The sequence below is a fragment of the Myotis daubentonii genome, chromosome 7, assembly GCF_963259705.1.
Source record: "Myotis daubentonii chromosome 7, mMyoDau2.1, whole genome shotgun sequence".
NCBI lineage: Eukaryota > Metazoa > Chordata > Mammalia > Chiroptera > Vespertilionidae > Myotis > Myotis daubentonii.
In genome coordinates, this window is record NC_081846.1 from 62,713,095 (window position 1) to 62,725,863 (window position 12,769).

The following is a 12,769-nucleotide window of genomic DNA, read 5'->3' on the forward strand; positions in this document are numbered from 1 at the left end:
AAATGCTCATTAATCATAGACCCCTTTGAGAATCTGATAAAGTATTTGGGTTATCCATCTCAAAAAAACAAACTTTTTTTCTGTGCCTTTCACCTGCATTTTAGAGAATTTATGGCTTTCCTAAGGCTTGTCTATGGACCAACTATTATCTTTTGGCTAAAATTCTTACTATAGAGAAGCAAACATCTACTGTTGCAAATTGCAGTATATAATGTGTTTAAAAAATGTTTAGAGAACCACGTAAGAGTGTTAAGAATGTTCAACACAGCTTGCAAATATCAGTTTTTCATTATTAAATAGATCGATGTATGTATTATTTGCTTTCCTTTTACCCATGAGCTCATGTGATCGGTATGTACCTTCTCTCATTCATTTTGCATTTACTCATGAAGAACTTTAAGACATCCCATTCAGTTACTTTATCTAATAACTTCACACTGAACTATGTCAGTATACCGTGCTTACATACATAAAACGTCTTGTTTTCTACTTCCTTATCTGTTCTTAACTCAAAAAGGTTATAGCTCTCTGTTGGGAGCACATGTATATTTATCTTTGTTTTTTCATCCTATCACAGAACCCATTAGAACACTAGGCACATAATAGTGCTCAGTAAACACTTCTTAATTGATTGATGTTGGCATCCAAAAGAAAAGTCACTAATGAGCCATTATCACATAATATCCAGGCTCAATGCTAAGCTGCAGGTATAGAACATGCATAGCTTTTTAAAAGAATCTTTTAAAGCCCTTTGGACCTTTGACAACATTTTATATGTGCAGGTATGTGTGAACGAGTATGAACATAAACAAAGGAGTCAAAAACACTCCCACACACCAACTGCTGTTGCAACATTGCTTTATCAGTTTATTTGTAATAAAGACAAACTATGTTTACATTTTTTAATGTTTTTTCATACCATCAGAAAGTTTTCACATTTTATTTTTATAAACTAAGAGCTAGATTTTACAACTAAGGGATAAATTTATTCAGTGAAAGTTACTACCCACAAAATATTGGAAGGAAGATCACATTCCCTAACAGACTGGATCATTTGCGAAAGGAATTTCTACAGATTTATAATGCATATCTGTATTTGCTAGCTTGGGTCACTGTCTTTAATGATTCTATGACTATGGGGACATATAATGGGTTTAGAATTTTCCTAACGGCAACTGTCTCTCATTAAGGCAGTTGATGAAGCTGGGACTTTGACCTCATTAGTAGCCTGGCTAACCATTCCAAAAATACAGCCAATGGAAGTGCCTTCTGAGGCTCAGTGAGGACATTCATTTTATGAGAACACAAGGGCCAAGGTTACTTTAATGGCTCAATTCACAGACGTTTCTCCTTTGAGATGTTATAGCTACTGCAATCTGAAGTTTCTTTTAAATTGTTACCAAAAATTAAACGTAGTATAAAAAAACCTTTGAGATTCTCAGTGGGGCTTATGCCCTGTCAAATGTGGAATAATCAGGTTGAAAAATCAGAAACTATCCCTTTAAAGATGACTTTAGAAACACCAAGGGTCAAGTGTACACTTCTGTTTATCAAGCTGTCATCTTATAAAACCAGAAGTAGAAATGATTGTCTTAGGATTTTGGTCAACCAAAAAAACACTCCCTTATTGGAAAACTCTTCAAAGGTTAGATTACCTCCAGAGGTCATATAGTTTGTTAGCAGTCTTTGAAAACCCCTGTTTTAAAATAAAGTAATACTTGGCTGAAGCAGAAGCCATGGCCCATTCCTGATGTCTGACAGTTGTACTTTGATCTAAAAAGAGATTTGAGAAGATCTGTCCATGTATGATTTTGGGGAGCATTTCAACAATGTGTAACATGCGAACAGATTTTAGGAAAAAAATAGCTACTCAGATGTTTGGATCTGTTTTTCTGAACTCGTATTTTTGTTTATGAGAGATCTCTGTGCTTTTTCTGGAGATCCATTAAGGTAATAAACGGTAATTTCCTATTCACAGCGTGAATATCATAAAGACTATGAAAAGTCAAAAACTATCTACACGACACCTCTCGATATGCTCCAAGTCACTCAGGCCAAGAAAGCTCAGGCAATCGCCAGTGGCATGGACTACAAGAACGTCCTACACAGTTACAGCTACCCGCCCGACAGCATCAACCTGGACCTGGCCAAGAAGGCGTACGCACTGCAGAGCGATGTGAGTATCCGATTTCCTCTATTCCCTCCTAAAACAAGTCAGAAACTGAGAAAGATTTCTAAGTGGGGTGAGTTTTTTGGCATTTCTCACAGATGTCGGCATGTTCTTCTGTACGTAAGAACTCTGTAATGGGAGTTACCCCTGTGGTTCTATGAGAGAACACCCTTCAGAGTTAGAGAGACCTGGGTCTTGTACCCCATCACTGTTTCCCTTGGGGAAAGTTATCTATTTGCTGAGTCTACAGTCCTCCTTGTAAAATTGGAATAAAACAAAACAACCGTTTTGGGGATTTAAATGTTTGCAAAAATATTTAGCAGGGTACCAGGTCTTGGTGAGTTCTCAAAAAACATTCACTATGATTATCATCATCACTATCAATAATTTTTTACATAGATTTCTATCTTGTCTAAAAATAAAATATATAGTTACAGCATCAATCTTTTTATAATAGCTGGACTTTTTTCTGCAGATCAAAACTTCTTTAGGCAAATTAATTTGTCTGAGCTACACAATTGCACACTTTACCCTAACAATTCTATTTTCTAAACATGTGGCAAAATATACTTAACATAAAATTTTCCATCATTACCATTTTTTTAAAATATATCTTTATTAATTTTAGAGAGGAAGGGAGAGGGAGAGAGAGATAGAAACATCAATGATGAGAATCATTGATTGGCTGCCTCCTGCACACCCCCTACTGGGGATCGAGCCTGCAACCTGGGCATATGCCCTTGGCCGGAATAGAACCTGGGACCCTTCAGTCCGCAGGCTGACCCTCTATCCACTGAGCCAAACTGGCTAGGGCCATCATTACCATTTTAAGTCTACACTTCTGTAGCAGTTAATTATATTCACCTTGTTGTGCAACCAATCTCCAGAACTTTATCATCTCACAAAACTGAAACTCTACACACAAACAACAGCTCATCATTTCCTCCCTCCCTCAACCCTTGGCAACCACCCTCTACTTTCTGTTTCTATGAGTTAAACTACTCTAGAGACCTCATGTAAATGCAATAATCCCATATTTGTATTTTGTGAATGGCTTCCCCTAACCCTAACCCTAACCACTTAGTGTAATGTCCACAAGGTTCATCAGTCTTGTAGCATTTGTCAGGTTTTTCTACCTTTTTGAGTTGAATATAGTTCTGTTTTATGCTACACCACATTTTGTCTGGCCATTTACCAGTCAGTGGACATTTGGGTTGATTCCATCTTTTGGCTGTGTGAATAATGCCGATTTGAACATGGGATACCAACATTTCCATCACTAAGAATTCTATTTTATACATAGTCATCTTATTTGTTTAATTTTTGCTATGTTTCTTCCTCCCAAATAAATTGTAAGCCTCTTACAGGTAGGAACCATATGATTTCTTGATTTTTTTCATGCTAATTAGAAGGCCCACACTAAAGAATAAAAATTTGAAGTTCGTATCTAGAGTTTAAGTTTAGGTACTACCTATAGCTAGATAATAAGGGTAACTAATTATTTTAATAATATTAAGTAAGTGTCCTCAAAATAGGACCAATTCCAAATGATAAGCAAATTGATGAGCATGACTGTGTTAAACTGCACTGTCAGCCAATGTAGAAAAACTCCTAAGCTGACTATTACACATGAAGGGCATTGCGAGCAAACAACTACTATCAACTCTTATCTAATCATAAAATGAGCAAAATTATCCAACTTTAATGTGGTCTTCAGTCCTAATTTGACCATTTACACATAATACTTAGAGCTCTAATGAGCAAACCTCTCACATTTGATTATCTAAATATAACAACTTCATTTATTCCTTGAAATGCAGCTTTGAAATTAGCATTTTCCTGATTGAAATTCCACTCAGTTGAAAATAAAAATGAAATGAAATATATGTCCACTGGGAAAGCAGTGAGAACCTAAGGGCTGTTAAAATCTCTCACCAAGAATATGTTTACAATAACCTTAATGTCTGGAGTAAGAAAGCTGGTCAGAAATCTTAACATGTTAATGATTTTACAAATCAGCATGACGCTGAGCCAAAGAAATTTAACCTTTCTCTTGGTGTTCTAGGTCGAATACAAAGCTGACTACAACAGCTGGATGAAAGGCTGCGGCTGGGTGCCGTATGGGTCCTTAGAAATGGAAAAGGCAAAGAGAGCTTCAGACATCCTTAATGAGGTAAAGCCAGTGCATTCATTTGTCACAGAGAGATTTGTGCATGTGCCATGAGGAAATTCCCCAAACCATGGGAAGTGTCTCCTTTCCCACTTCATTATCTAGTAATTGTTGCTGAGGGGAAAAACTGACCACATGCATGAATTATTCTGGGAGATAAATCACGTACGGGAACCATTCATGATAAAAATATTTTAACAACTTTATAAAGGTTTACTTTGCATACCATAAAATACTATGTTAAGTGTACCCCTGAATGAGTTTTAATAGGTTCCTATAGTTGTACAATCATCATTACAGTCAAATTTTAAAATTCTGCTAGGTCTCCAAAATGATTCCTTGTAAAACTCCTGCTCCCATCTTCAGTTCCAGGCAACCCCTCATTTGCTTTCTGTCTCTAGTGTTCTGCTTTTCTAGAAAATTCCTTTATATCAGCCTTCTTTCATTTAGAATAATGTTGTTGAGGTTCATCCATATACCTACATGCGTCTGCAATTCCTTTGTTTTTACTATTGCGTAGCATTCATTTGTATGGCTATGTTGCATTTTGGTTGTCTAGTTGGTGCACATGTGCATTTTTTCCATTTTTTGGTGATTATGAATAATGTATATAAAGAATATTACAGATTATGTATTATATATGCTATGTCATATTCTTGATGACTGTGAAGTAGTGTATAGATTATTATTTAGTCTAAGAAAAAATAACGATGATCTTGCAGTCTCAAAGCAGCCAGGCGAGATCTGTCCCTTCTCTGCCTACAGTGAAACATCCCGATACTGCCAGGCACACCCATCATCAAGGAGATTAGACTACATAAAAAAGGGGCAGAGGTGCTCAGTGAGAGTTGTCTTCCACACTCAAGATTTTGTTGTTCATGTTGTTTTGTGCTTTTGTTTGTTTTTGGTGAAGACCATTGTATCTACTCGGGAATTTTTCAGAAAAAGTTCTTCTGATTTGATTGTTGTCAGAAGTCTGAAGTTGAAAGAGTGATGCAACTGTGGGAGAATAGGTGGAGAAGAATATAGGGATAAGGGTAGCTAGAAGCTGTCAGCTCCCAATTCGAACACCTTCCAGTGTTCCCTCTCCTGTGACTTCTCAGCACTTTAGTGACAATCTATGTACTAACCATATTGAGGCTTGCAGAGCAAAATTACTCCCTCTCTTTTAAAAAAAATACATTTTTGTTGATTTCAGAGAGGAAGGGAGAGGGAAACATCAATGATGAGAGAGAATCATTAATCAGCTGCCTCCTGCATGCCCCCCACTGGGGACCAAGCCCACAACCCAGGCATGTGCCCTTGCCCAGAATCAAACCCAGGACCCTTCAGTCCCCAGGCCGACACTCTATCCACTGAGCCAAACCAGCTAGGGCACTTCCTCTCTTTTCAATAATCCCTAGCTACTGTCCCAATTCCCCAATTTCTCCTCGCTCAACTAGAGATCTTCTTTAACTGCTGATGGTGTGATGGGGGAAATGACATCTCTGAGAACTTGTTAGTGCAAAGAACCCTAACTTGTCTTTCTGAATGGTTTTCTCTTAATCCTTTAGAAAAATCTGGGATGTTTCTGTATTCTGCTTATCTGAGCGTGCCCTCTTTTGTGTCATAAGCAAGAAATTAAGAGAGTAAAGTCTGGTTCCTGAAAGTTGTATTGACAAATCCAAGATTAAGTCAATTTTTAAATAATGGCTTTTGTGTTGTATTCATTCCCACCGCGCCCCCTCCCCCCCCCCACCCCCAGCCCCACCAACCAAAAATCTAGTGTTTTCACATTTTAAAATAGGAAAAGTCATGTCTCTCCAAAATAAATTTCAGAGGTTTTCATATATTAGCCTTCAGTGCAAGTAATAGAATTGTTTTTCTTTTTTTTTTTTAATTCACCAAACAGAAAAAATATCGCCAACATCCAGATACTTTCAAGTTTACTTCCATTGAAGATGCTCCAATTACAGTGCAATCTAAGATTAACCAGGCCCAGAGGAGTGATGTAAGTGTGAATCTTATTTGTGTCTCCATGAATGCTAACTAATACAAATACATTAGTATTCCAAATGTACTGATCGCCTGTAGTTATTATGGAATCTGAAGAGACTCAGTTACATGAGCAACTTTATAGTTCCCTTAGCTTCTCATTAACAAAGCACACCTAATTCATATCTTAAGAGTATTATGTACTGTGTGCTGTCCTTCCAGTATTTTGACCTTGATTTCCAAGGAGAAGGTAAGAAGGGCTTCTCTTGATAACAGGAAACATTACACGCCTATTTCTAGGAAAGACCAGGAAGATGAATAGAAGCACTATATCATATGGAGGAGTTATATTTTAAGTCAGAACTAAGACAAAAATCATATAATAGTCAAACCTACTACCCACCACCCCCTTTAGGAGCCCACAGAGTATAATAGAGGTGGTTAGTGTATACCACTGCATTAGCCTCTCTTATGCTCAGGAAAGTGTCTACACATTCACATTTTCATCAGGACACCTTCCTGGGCTAACTTCCACCAGGTGCCCCGACCTAGGTCCAGGGGCTCCTAGTGCATATATACCAAGGTGCCTTTGTCCAGGCTGAACCAGCATGAAGATAAGACCCTGTGTAATTGCATGTGAGACCTTGAATGCCTTCAGATGTTTGCAGCTGAATATGGGGACCACACAGAGTCTTACATAAGAAGCACCCCTGCGCAGTGCGACCCTCCCTAAAATTCTTTCCCTCTGCCATTAAATCTTTTTTCCTACTTTATTAGTTTGTTTATGCGTGTGTGTGTTTTTCTCTTTCAGATTGCCTACAAAGCCAAAGGAGAGAAAACTCTCCACAAATACAGCCTGCCAGCGGACCTGCCCCAGTTCATCCAGGCTAAAGTCAATGCCTACAATATCAGTGAGGTGTGTGCATGGGCTCAGCTGGGGGCTGCTGATAAGTCTTTTCTAAGTGTGGTCTGAGTTATACTTAAATGACATTTTTCTTTCAGAATATATACAAAGCAGACTTGAAAGATATGAGCAAGAAGGGGTACGACCTGAGAACGGATGCGATTCCCATCAAGGCTGCCAAGGCTGCCAGGCAGGCGGCCAGTGACGTAAGTCCAGCTGGTGGTCACCTGTGTGTAACCAGAAATGTGGGCGGGGTGGACTTGTTATCCCAAAGTCCCAGGTCTGCTGTCCCCACCTGGAAGCAAGTCTGTTTAGAAAAGAAAGTTCCTTAAACAGATCTGATCAGCTCTCATCAAGCACCCTAGTTAAAAATTCTCATCAATATTTCTATACAATGCACTTTATTGGCCTTGTGAAAATAAATAAGGTACATACTGTTGCAGAAGACCAAAGAAAAACCAAGCGATGCTTTAAAGAAAAGGAGGGACACTGTTTAATTACACCAGTGGACTCAGGGAATAGCTTTCCAAATCTGAGTACAGAAACATGCAGGGGGCTTCTTTTTATATCTCCCTGTGGTCTTTGTCCTGCAAATATGGATTATGCTTCCGGTCCTTTTCACGGGCCTTGCAAGAAGGCCCCCAGGTGTTGGGGGTCTCCGGGCCATACCTGATGGTTTGGCCTGGCACCAGCCTTAATAACCCTCCCTCCGGGCCGTGCACTGCTCACAGTTTTATGGCCTCTGTAACAGGTTCTGCAAGACCAGTTTCTGGGAAGGAGGTAATGATTTAATTATAGGTTATCAGGAATGTACACTGAGCTTGCTGGCATGGATTCCAATCGCTAGCCCCCCAGATATCAGGGTTACATTGGAATTAGCCCCTTTTAGCCTTCTCAATACTATTTAAGTATAACAGCCTCCTAATGGTAAAATTTTGTCTCAAAACCTGCTTAATTTATGTGAGTTCCCAATTGCTTCTACAGATGATGGCTCGGCTTCAATTTTTATAGCCTCCAATTGTCAGTCATTAGATTCCATTACAGTTAGGAACTTTGTTTCTTTTGCTGTCTTGCTTTTACCCAGCTGCAAACTGAAGTCCCTTTGCTCTTAAATTTAAATACAGTGGACTCAGGCCCCCACCTGTTGTCCTGTAGGAAGTGGGATACCCTTCCTGTACCTGCAGTTGTCCTGAGGCTTCTGTGTTGTGATTCCCTGACTCCTGGTTTGTTTATGATGGTATTGCTCTGGCTTCCTGGGTTCTCCTTCCCCGGATTTACTACTTTTTGCTCTGCATGATCCAGAGACAGGACACAGCCCCTTGCTTTTGATTTCCCCCAAGTCCCAAGCACAACGTCACTGACGGTTTGAAATGAAATTGACATTGCACCAGGGTAAATACATGACAGTTGAGTAATAAGTGCCTGTGTCCTAAAGGCCCTGCCGTCCAGAATTTCTCACTGATCCTCTTCCTCTGTGGGTGGCTTCCTCCAGTCTCCCCTCCCCCGGCTCCTCCTCCTTCCCGTCCCCCCACCCTTCTCCCGCCCCATACACACAAACCTTCCCTCACATCTCTGCTTCTCGGTTTCCCAGGTTTCTTCCCAGGTCTCCCCAAGGAAGCTCAGTTCCCCTCACCATTATTCAGAGCTAATTAGTGTTTACACTACTGGCTCTGAGTCTCCCTTTGAATATGCAGACTCATTAAAATTCTGCTACCACCGCTACAATTCTACTAATCAAACAGCCAGCTCTTTGGGATCTTCTTTAGCAGCGCAACGTCATTGGTAGAGATTGTGAAATATTTATCTTTTCATTTGTCTCTCTCAAGTATCTAAGTGGGAAGGAAGTTATTTTACTTTGTCATTGATATGAATAGTGGTAACACCCCTACCCCAATCTTGCTAGGGTAGCAGAAGCAGCTATAGACAATCAAATGGGCTCAAAATAGCATTTTAATTTTACCTGGCTACTTACAAGCGAGTATCTACTTGTTTGGTAATTGAAGTAATTTCTGGAAAGCCCAATTGCTTCAAACCATGGTCTCATTGCTCAGTAAAATCTTCATTGATACATTTAAAAATATGCCCACTTTTGTTTCTAATAGGTTCAGTACAAAAAAGATTATGAAAAGGCCAAAGGGAAAATGGTTGGCTTCCAAAGTCTCCAAGATGATCCTAAACTGGTTCATTATATGAATGTAGCCAAGATACAGTCGGACCGGGTATATAAAAATGACTATGAGAAGACAAAGACGAAATTCAACATACCCCACGATATGTTCAATGTCGTGGCAGCTAAGAAAGCTCAGGATATTGTCAGCAATACCAACTATAAGCATCCACTCCATCATTACACCTACCTGCCTGATGCCATGGACCTGGAGTTGTCTAAAAACATGATGCACATACAGAGCGATGTAAGTGACATTTACTTCACAAGACAATCTCCCTTCAAGGTCAGAGCCTGCAGGAGAGAAGCCCTTGCCTGGGGCGCTCACTCCTCTTTTTCCCCTTTGCCATAGAATGCCTACAAGGAAGACTACAACACCTGGATGAAAGGCATCGGCTGGATACCTATTGGGAGTCTGGATGTAGAAAAGGTTAAAAAGGCGGGTGATGCCCTGAGTGAAAAGAAGTACAGGCAGCATCCAGACACCCTCAAATTCACCAGCATCGTGGACTCCCCAGTTATGGTCCAGGCAAAGCAGAACACACAGCAAGTCAGTGATGTGAGTACAACAAAACAGAGGGTGCAAAGGATGGAGGGAGGATTCAAGAAATATCGGCCCATTAAAAAGATTCTTCTGAGCTAATATATTTTCCTTAATTTAAAATTAATAATTACAATCCTTTTTAGCTTGATCACTAATGTTTTCTTTTCCTTTTATCTTGGCTTTTACCTTCCTTTTTGAAACCTCTTCCTCTTTACCTTGAAATACTGTGTTATTGGATAAATTGACATGGTGCAAAAAATTCTACTCTGCTACTACTACTACTACACACACACACTAACTTTAAGCTTAAATCCTAGACACTTTATTGTGGCAAATTTATCATATCCAATTCTATATTAAGTTCCTTATATTTAGTGTTTATATATAATACAGGGAAATAATACACATGAGTATATTATTTTGCACCTCATTTCACCATAGATAATTATTATAGAGACTTTTTTTTACTTATGTCTTGGTGGAGATTAGTACATTGTTTGCCTGCCTGTCCATAAGTCATATATATAATCTGGCTAAAGTCAAACCTCACGGAAAGACTGGTGTATAGAAGAGTCAAAGGGACATCAAAAGCACACATTCATTAATTCATTGAATGAATGTTTTTGAACACCTTCCATGTGCCAGGCACTGTATTATGTGATGATTGTACAAAGATTAAGTAGACAAGGATTAGTGGGATATAGGCTATAACAAGAATATAGGACAAGAATATAAGAAAGTCGTGGGTAGAACAGCATTGCCACACAGAGAGATGAATGCTACAGGAGACACACGTGCTCAGTAACTCAAGGGAAGAGGTAACTGCCTACCAGAGCTTCCCTAGCAAATTCGGGAAGGAAAAGCATGACAGTGAAGAAGTAATGAATGGAAGAGCAGTGAAGTGTTCAGGATTGTAACCTGATCATTGAGGGTTTTGTATGCCAATTTATAGTCTAGACATTATGGGGTAAGTAGCAAGATGTATTGCATATTTTTAATTCATGGAGTTGCATTATCATGTCTGTGTTTTAAATCTGACAAAAAGTACAGAAGCTGTATTGGAGAGGGAGAGATTGGAAAAAGAAGACGAATTAGAAAGCTGTTACAGACACCCAACAGAAGGCTTTCTTGGACTTTAAGGCAGTAGTGATGGGAAAGGAGGTGTTTAGAAAGTAGAAATGATGAGATTCTGTGAATGCTTAGAAGTGGTTTCTAAAGTCAGTGAGGAAGTAAGGATAGCTCTGGGATTCTTAGAAGAATTTATTAGTATTTGAGGATTCACTTAGATATCAGCCACCTCAGACTTTACTTGTGATACATACACACCAGTTTACACATGATGTTCCATATAGACGTGCCTGGGAAATGGAGGTATGTATGATAAATACAGACTGAAAATCTTGTGATTCCTGTTCTAGCTCAGTTTTAGAAAATTGAGCAATTTCTTTCATTTTTATTACCAAGAGGAGGATATAATATGATGTCTTTAAAATGACAAGCTAGGGTAAATCCAAAATGGTAAATCTTTTGAGCACACTGGATTTATGTATAAGCACCTTCATTTAACAAGAAAATTATTATATGCTTTTAGTTGTACAATTATAATTGGAAAGTTTTAAGCAAAAGTGAAAGACATTCTAATCATCATTTTCTCTCTAAAAGTAACAAATCCAAACCAAAACAACACAAGACTTTAAGAACTATTAGCTCCTCTAGCAAAGAATGAACTTTTCTGGCTTTGGTGTAGTTCACGTTAGAACCTATTTTTCATTTATCTTTGGCAGTAAATTATTTCTATTCTTTTAAGGATTCTTTCTCTGTATTATAATATACAGAGTTGTTGGCTCTTCCTAAAGACAAGAAGATGCTTGAGTTTCTGAAAAACAGGAAAATACCTTTGATACTTCTGCACAATAGAAATGGTGGGGATTGTGCTAGGAATAACTCCTTTAAGCATGCCACTAACGCATTTTCCTTTTTGTACTATTTGTAATGCCTTTTGTTGTTGTGGCTGTGTGTTGCAGATCTTATACAAAGCTAAAGGAGAAGATGTGAAACATAAATACACGATGAGTTCTGATCTTCCTCAGTTTCTACAGGCCAAGTGCAATGCTTACAATATAAGTGATGTAAGTAGGATCTTTGATGGGGTGTGAAATACGGAACTGGTGATAAAATAATAGAATTTTAAGGTATGATGGGACCTTGACAATTACTTAGGTCAGCTTTCCACACAGTCTCGGTTGCAGCCTGGCCCGTGATGATGGTTCTGTACCTCTGAGTTGGCCTTTTAAAGTGTAGGACAACTTTAAAGGATTCTTCTTCTTCTTCTTCTTCTTCTTCTTCTTCTTCTTCTTCTTCTTCTTCTTCTTCTTCTTCTTCTTCTTCTTCTTCTTCTTCTTCTCCTCCTCCTTCTCCTCCTCCTCCTCCTCCTCCTCCTCCTCCTCCTCCTCCTCCTCCTCCTTCTCCTTCTTCTCCTTCTTCTTCTGTATTGAATTTATTGAGGTGACATTGGTTAATAAAGTTATAGGTTTCTGTACTTGGTATTGTGTGTTCACCATTCCAAGTCAAGTCTCCTTCCATCACCATTTATCCCCCTGTATCCTCTTCTACTGCCCCACCCCCACTTTCCCCTGACAATCACCATAAAGGAATCTTCTTTATGTAGAGCTTAACATCTAGTTCTCTAAACCTCCAATTAGTTTTCCTGATTTTTGCATGTGAAGAAGGTTATTATCCTCCAGAGAAATAAGAATAAAGAAAATCCTTTTTTTAAAAAAAAGCAACAATCCTAAAATTGCTAGATCTTACCACCAGACCTTCCCTTGACCTTTCCATAA

At 38.9% G+C, this 12,769-nt stretch overlaps 1 protein-coding gene across 36 annotated transcripts in view; it reads left to right on the plus strand.

Annotated features, from left to right (window-relative positions):
• NEB (nebulin) overlaps positions 1-12,769 on the plus strand; it is a 192,582-nt gene that overhangs the window by 36,723 nt on the left and 143,090 nt on the right. For all 36 annotated transcript variants that reach the window (XM_059704463.1, XM_059704461.1, XM_059704470.1 and 33 more), the window contains 8 exons: positions 1,979-2,176; positions 4,236-4,343; positions 6,232-6,330; positions 7,126-7,230; positions 7,317-7,424; positions 9,321-9,632; positions 9,738-9,944; positions 11,954-12,058. In XM_059704463.1, coding sequence (XP_059560446.1) covers positions 1,979-2,176; positions 4,236-4,343; positions 6,232-6,330; positions 7,126-7,230; positions 7,317-7,424; positions 9,321-9,632; positions 9,738-9,944; positions 11,954-12,058 — 1,242 coding nt within the window. The remainder of the gene's footprint in view (positions 1-1,978; positions 2,177-4,235; positions 4,344-6,231; positions 6,331-7,125; positions 7,231-7,316; positions 7,425-9,320; positions 9,633-9,737; positions 9,945-11,953; positions 12,059-12,769) is intronic.